Source organism: Morus notabilis, unplaced genomic scaffold, assembly GCF_000414095.1.
Source record: "Morus notabilis unplaced genomic scaffold, ASM41409v2 Scaffold99, whole genome shotgun sequence".
NCBI classification, from domain to species: Eukaryota; Viridiplantae; Streptophyta; class Magnoliopsida; order Rosales; family Moraceae; genus Morus; species Morus notabilis.
This window is the reverse complement of record NW_010362482.1, coordinates 374,512-381,620: the sequence shown is the minus strand read 5'-3', so window position 1 is coordinate 381,620 and position 7,109 is coordinate 374,512. Positions and strand designations below refer to the sequence as shown.

At 35.4% G+C, this 7,109-nt stretch overlaps 1 protein-coding gene across 1 annotated transcript; it reads right to left on the bottom strand.

Annotated features, from left to right (window-relative positions):
• Positions 1 to 481: 481 nt before the first annotated feature.
• LOC21410245 (probable pectate lyase 5) lies at positions 482 to 2,773 on the bottom strand. The gene is made up of 4 exons (XM_010102023.2): positions 2,540 to 2,773; positions 1,644 to 2,387; positions 1,208 to 1,346; positions 482 to 1,112 (listed from the first exon to the last, which is right to left on the bottom strand). Exons 1-4 carry the CDS (start codon positions 2,653 to 2,655, stop codon positions 891 to 893), a joined length of 1,221 nt encoding a protein of 406 aa, XP_010100325.1. The 5' UTR covers positions 2,656 to 2,773; the 3' UTR covers positions 482 to 890.
• Between the last annotated feature and the right edge of the window lie 4,336 nt (positions 2,774 to 7,109).

Below are 7,109 nucleotides of genomic sequence, written 5' to 3'. Positions count from 1 at the left end.
ATCCCGTGAACTCCAAGATTCACATTGGTGGGATCCATATCATTGGTGAGAGCCCGAGTTCTAAAAGTAGAGCGCTCAAAATAATATGTCATCTTCTGCTTGTTCAACTCTACCGACGAGGCATTGGCTATTTATGGACTGGAGATGGATACTGGTGGAGTTGGAAATTACTACAATAGTTTTTGTTGGTGACATTTATGGCAACTGGGATTGTCGGGAGCAGAAAGCTTTAATGGTGGGCACTTTGGTTGTTAGTGATAATTGAATTCAAGCAACAAGATCCAATATAACGAATCCAAAGGCATTGGAGATTCCTTCAAGTTTGAAAATAATCGTCAAAAAGGAGACACCAGAAAATCGGTGTGGAAAAGTGTTTTTTGTGCCTGCAAAACACATGGTCCTCAGAAGATAACCAACACAAGCATTTATTTCCTCTCAAAGACTTTATGTTCAATCCACACTCTTGCTGAACCAACCCATGTGAGGGAAAACCCAAGTGGCATTAAATTCCATTCATGAACGATATTGTTACATATGCGAAAAATAAACAAAGGAAAAAAAAAGGACACGCATTACCAACACTTTGGCTATTGTCTCTTTCAACCCCACAAAGCAGGTTTCCAAGCAAAAACTTACAACATGGTTGGTCACAAACTAGCCAAGGTTTGTAAACATCACAAATAGTTAAAATTGCAAATCTTGGTATACAAGAAAAGATAGGTCCAAACTCTATTACCTTATACTTACAAATTGGGTTTTCTCCTTTTACCCAAATAGTTTCTTTCTTAATTTGAGATCATTTGTCATCTTATTCTCCTCCCCTCAAAACTTTTACCATTATTAACTAAGATACTATGGACAACGTTTGTTACTTCATGGATTATCAGAAATCAGCAACGTGACCCCTTCCTGCATTTAAGTGAACCCGCGCCGGACGTGATTGTACTTACTAGGGAAGATGGCCTTGCGCTTAAGCTCGACGCCTTGGCGTAATTAGAAGACGCTCCGGCGCCAGATGCTGTGAAGAAGGCTCCGTTCATGAGCAAGTCTCCTGATGATCTCCAATTCCATTTCTTCCACTCGCTTTGTGCTGCATCCTCATGCTTAGTAATCTACAAAGAATGACCAATTGATATAAGTTCCTTTTGAGCTTATGAAGCAACAATTGCACTAAAAAATGACCAATTTAGACTTCATTTATTCTCACCTCTTTGTTGTCTTTGTTATTGGGAGCAAGAAACCTATTGCCTTGGCTGTTAATAGTAGGAGATGCACTTCCACCAATTGCGTACATTTCCCAATGTGTGTAGTCATTATTCACCACATGGAAGTACCCATGTCTACATCTGCAAAATATTAAAAAATGTAGCAATTTTAGCAACAATACTTTAGTAATTGGGCCTCAAACAAATCATTTAGAGCTAAAACAATTTAAAGAAATGCCCTTATTTTATTCCTTTTACATACTAAAAGATTTACGCCTTCACTTTACCTCATTTTATATCAACTTAAAAATGATATATTAATTCTATGAGAACGACACAAAACTAATTTTCTTTTATCTCATTATATATCTAACTTAAAATTGGCAGAATTCTACGAGGAGGACACAAAACCGAAACGAATTAATCAATGCCCATTACCTTGGCATTCTTTGGACAAGGCCTTCTCCAAAATGGTTGAAGGCAATAGTGACCTGCATATTCTTGTCCTGCTTGTAGCTATCACTGTGTCCCAAGAGCATGACCTTGTTGTGGTGGGTCATGTAATTGTTTGAAATAGTAATGGCAGTGGAACCGTGAATGGCATCAATAAGTCCATCACGGCAGTTAGAGAGCGAACAGTGATCAACCCAAATGTGGCTTCCACCAAAGATCGAAACCCCATCTCCATCAGACAAAGTCCTCCAACCATAGTGGCTTGGCGAGTCTCTCACATAAGCATTCCCACCTTGCTTACAATCATGTATGTTCAACCCATGGATGATCACATTCGTCACGTATTGTATCGTTATGCATGGCCCACCGGCAATGTGAACGCTCGCGCCTCGGCCGTCGATTGTCTTGAACGAGTTGACCATCAGCTCTTCCTTGAGCTTGATCACCATGTCACGCTTGAAAATGATCCACAATGGCTCCTCTTGGATGACGCCGTACCTAAGTGTGCCTGGCTTCGGGTTCACGGGGTGGTCGCCGGCGTCTGTCACCACGTAAATCTTGCCGTCTCTGCCCCCGACGGCGTTCTTACCGAACCCGATCGCGCACCCTGCCAAGCGCTGCCGGTTCTTCTCCCAATTGGCGTCACACCGCCAGCAGTCATCAATGGGGTTACCTGTCCCACATGAGAGGTACCCCAAGTTCCTCCTATTAATTGACTCATTGATGCTCCTGCAAAAAGAATAAAAAAATAATAATAATTATGTAACAAATGTGTGAAACACTAATGTATAGACCCCCAAAAAATGGTACACAAGACAGTACTCGTAAATAAGGCAGTGACATTTTTCTAATTTACAAGTTATATTGGTAAATGGACATACTTTTGTACTTCTTGTACTACCAATTCAGAGTCTGGGACTGGGGAAGAGGAAATGAGAGTCGAAGCGAGTAGAATATTAAGCAAGAGAAGTAGTGAAAGAGGGAGTGGCATTGCCATAGCTTTTTATTTTTTGAAAATTTTATATTTTTTCGTCTTTTCTCTCTGCCTTGAAGAGGAATATTACAGGGGAGAGATTAGAGTAGCGATGCAGAGAGAGAGAGAGAGTTAGAGAGGAGATTCTTTGGTGATGGAGGTAGAGAAAAAATTGTGAGCTTTATATAGGGAATCAAAACAGGTGAAGGAACTGTATACGTGATATTATATAATTGTGGGGTCCACTAGTTCCATGATTTCTCCATTAATTCGGTTCCATTAGTAGTTTAGCCGTCAAGTAATCTCTACATGCTATACATATATGTATATGATATATTTGATGTGAGAAATTCTCTTGGGTCAATTTTCTTATAATTAAAAGAATTTATACCATTATTACCTACTAATTAGTGTATTATTTGTACGGATAGACTTGTCCGAACTAATTACATTTGGGAAATTGAGAAAACAATAAATACTGACTGAGGCTGATCTCTCTCTCTCTCTCTCTACATATATATATATATACACACACACTTTGACAGTAATTTTTAAAAACTGTATATTATTATTATTATTATTATTATTATGTGTATAGAAAAGACGTAACTTAACTATATACACCGACACTTTTCCAAATGAAATTATTGTCGGTGTGGCACTACCACAACCACAGTGCTGAATTAATGTAGAGACTAGAGACTGATCAGCCCCCTACTATCCTATATCTTTTTATGACAATTTGCATTCTTTCGATTAATGAGAAATCTATTCATGACTAATTCTTACATAGTACTTGTCAGTGAAAAAACAAACGTGTCACTTCTCAATAACTCATTTAAAAGCCTTTGTAAGTAAAAAAAAACAAACGTGTCACTTCTCAATGCATTGTTACAATTTGGGTTATTTACTATTAGAATTGTCGTCGCAAATAAATAAATATTTACACCGACATCTCGTCACAAATATTTTTATAAAATTAAAAAATATTATCGTCCCTAAAAACTCACACGTCATCATAAATACTTGCTTGGTGGCAGATGTTGTCTGGCGCGAACTTTTAGCGCCAAAATAACATTATTTGCGACGACAATAATTAACTATTTACGACGACACATGTTGTCGCAAATAAAATTTAAGTTATTTATTTTCCCCCGAGCAAAAAAGATTATTTTGGCGGGTGGCAAAATTTTTTTGCGACGACATTAATGTGTGTCGTCGCAAAAAGTGATTTTGTATTCCTTCAGTAAAATAAAAGGAGGGAAATTGGACAGGTCCCCAAAAATTATTTGCGACGAGATTATATGTGTCATCGCAAATAATAATTTCAGAACCTTCCTTCTAAACCCTAAATAATTTAGTTATATTTACGACAACATGTGTCGTCGCAAATAATGTAAGTGTCGTCGTAAATAATTTTAAGTTATATTTGCGACGACGCAAATATTCTTTTGTGTCGTCGCAAAAAACTCTGTTATATGCCCACGAGTAGAGCTTCCTCATCCTTTTTTTTTCTGATCAGATTCTCTCTCTCTCTCTCTCTCTCTCGGCCTCTCATCGGTTTTCTAACCCCGAACTCTCAAAATCTCCTTATATTCTCTTCAAAATCAACAATATTATAAGTTTTATTTGTTTTTTCATCTAAAAAATCCCAAAATCTCGCCGTCAACGTCTGCCGCCATCGAAGTCCGCCGCCACTGCCTCCCTTTGCCCCTGTTTATCTTGCCGTTTTCAGCCCCCGTTTCAGTGGGTTTGAATTTTGTAAGTTTTTCCATAGTTATTGTATTTTTTTAGTTTAAAATGTATGAGTTATTTGAATTGTGTATAATTATGGATTATAAATTTTGAAGTTTGATTTATATATTTTAGAATTAGTATATAATTTGAAATTTGGATTATAGATTGAATTTTAGATTATGAATTTTGAGATTATTGAAATTTGATATTGAGATTGTTGAAATTTTATGATTATAATTTGATTTAGGTTGAAATTAAAAGTTTTGATAATTGTTCTCGGTGGCATATCTTGTAGTTATGGTGTGCTGAAATCTTTTAAAAGTTATTTTTTTGCAGGTTTGACTTTTTGGATAATAAGAAAAATATGTCGTTATGATGTAGAAATTTTATTAAATCCTATTAATTTTAAGAACTTAATTAATAAGAATTAATTATATTAAGAGAAAGAAAATTAAAAATTAATTATAAACATTATTAATTTTAACAATAATAAAATAACTTGTTCATAAAATTTGATAAAACTTATAAAATTGAAACATGAAATGTTAAACTTTCTTTATGAACGTGATTATATAGTCATAAGAAAACATGAAGTATGATTAGATGTGTTATTGTTTTTATAGTCAAGATGCCAATTGACAAGAGTTGGATACATCTAAAAAATCGGTTGTCTGATCAGTATTGGGAAGGGTTGTGTGCGTTTATCAACATTGTCAAAGACTATGTTGATGAAAGCGGTTGTACAAGTTGTCCATGTCGGAGGTGTTTAAACCATAAGTATTTTCTAATAGAAACAGTTAGAGCACACACACACACACACCAATATGGCTTCAATACTTTATATACGACGTGGTATTACCATGACGAAGATGATGTTGCAACTAATCCAATAAATGAATCAGTTGACGAGATGGTTGTAGTTATACATGATGTTGTTTGAAATAACTATGATCATGATATGCTGGACGAAGTAGAAACTGAGGTGTTAGGTGATACGACACCATTAAAGAGGTTGATGAGTAAAAACTGTTTTGTTGAGCATCAACGGTGGCTTCCTATTTGGCATAGATGAGAAATAGTAGGAAGTTTGATGGTAAGGTTGATCGTCGTGCTCCTCCGCCTCAGAAGTCTGTAGAAGAAATATTATTTCAGTTACAGAACGTCGGATCCAAACTGCTTGGTAAACATGAAAAGTATGGCGGTAAGAAACGAAAGAGATAATCTGCAGAGCTTAACTGGACAAAGAAGAGTATTTTTTGAGAACTACCATACTGGACTTCATTATCAATTCATCACAACTTAGATGTCATGCATATCGAAAAAAATGTATGTGACAGCTTGTTGGGTACTATTCTTTGCATCGATGGAAAAAGTAAGGATACAGACAAGGTGAAGATCGATTTGCATAATATGGGGATTCGTAAAGAGTTACATTTGTACAAAAATGGTGATCGATGGATGAAACCACCTGCAGCTTACACGTTAACCTAAACTGATAAGCAGAAGTTCTGTGAATTTTTAAAGTCTATTCGATTTCCTAATGGATTTGCCTCGAATTTAAAAAAAATATAACTGATGGGAACATAAAGATCAGTGGGTTAAAATCACACGAATGTCATGTTATAATACATCGATTGTTACCGACTGGGAATCGCCCGTTCATGAAAAAGGAAATTGTTAATGCAATAACAAAACTGAGTAATTTCTTTCAGTTGATATGTTCCAGAACATTAAGAATTTTAGACTTAGAGAGAGCTCAAGAGGATATAATTCTTATCCTGTACAAGTTAGAACAATATTCATGCCAGCTTTCTTCGACATAATGGTTTATTTGTCGATGCATCTACCAGAAGAAGTCATTCGTGGAAGACCTATTCATTTAAGGTGGATGTATCCATTTGAACGCTTTCTTGGATTGTTGAAGAAATATGTTCGCAATCATACTCGTCCAGAAGGATCAATTGGCGAGGCATACATTGTGAATGAGGCCCTGACATTTTGCTCAATGTATTTACGCGGGATTGAGACTAAGTTTAATTGACCAAAAAGAAACTGGGTTGATGATGACACTGTTGGGAATAGTGTCCTAGAAGCATGAGATGTAAAAGGATATTTATTATTTATTTAATAAAAGAGTTTATTCATCATTTTATGTGCATCTATTTATGAATATTTTATGAATATCAAATAAAATTCCTTGATTATTTATGTAACCTTAAACATGGTATATAAGTGTTGTATACGAGAGGATAATGTTTAAGGATAATAATTAAAAGTAATTGTTCATAATGAATTTAATTAAAGTTCGGAATCTTTAATTAAAATATTATTAATACATGTCATTCCCATTTAGAATGGAACGGTGTTATCCGCACTGTTAATATGGCGAGATATTGAATGAGTGTATTTCGCATAATGAGATTATGTGGAACATGGACACAGACACAATATGAATTTCTAATAATTTCTGTTAAGCATAGAAATTCTAATTGAGTCTACCGATGGTCATATATAGGATGATCTTAATCCTGAGTTTTTAACAAACTCCTATTTATGGATTTATGTCTTTTGATTTACTCAGTACGGATTCCGAGACCCTGAATCCTATTCCTTGTATTTTGGAGACATAATGAAATAGGTAGCTGGGAATGTTATTATACGAGATGGAATCCATTCCTTCTTGAGAAAGAAGCAGATAAATAATTCTCTTGAGTGTTGATTCGGTACTTGGATTAGTAAGA

Excerpts from the sequence above, each read along its gene's own strand:
- LOC21410245 (XM_010102023.2), bottom strand. The coding sequence starts at position 2,655 with ATGGCAATGCCACTCCCTCTTTCACTACTTCTCTTGCTTAATATTCTA. Across the intron at positions 1,347-1,643 it reads CTTGTCCAAAGAATGCCAAG|ATGTAGACATGGGTACTTCC; the intron begins GTAATGGGCATT and ends AATATTTTGCAG. Across the intron at positions 1,113-1,207 it reads ATAACAAAGACAACAAAGAG|ATTACTAAGCATGAGGATGC; the intron begins GTGAGAATAAAT and ends CATTCTTTGTAG.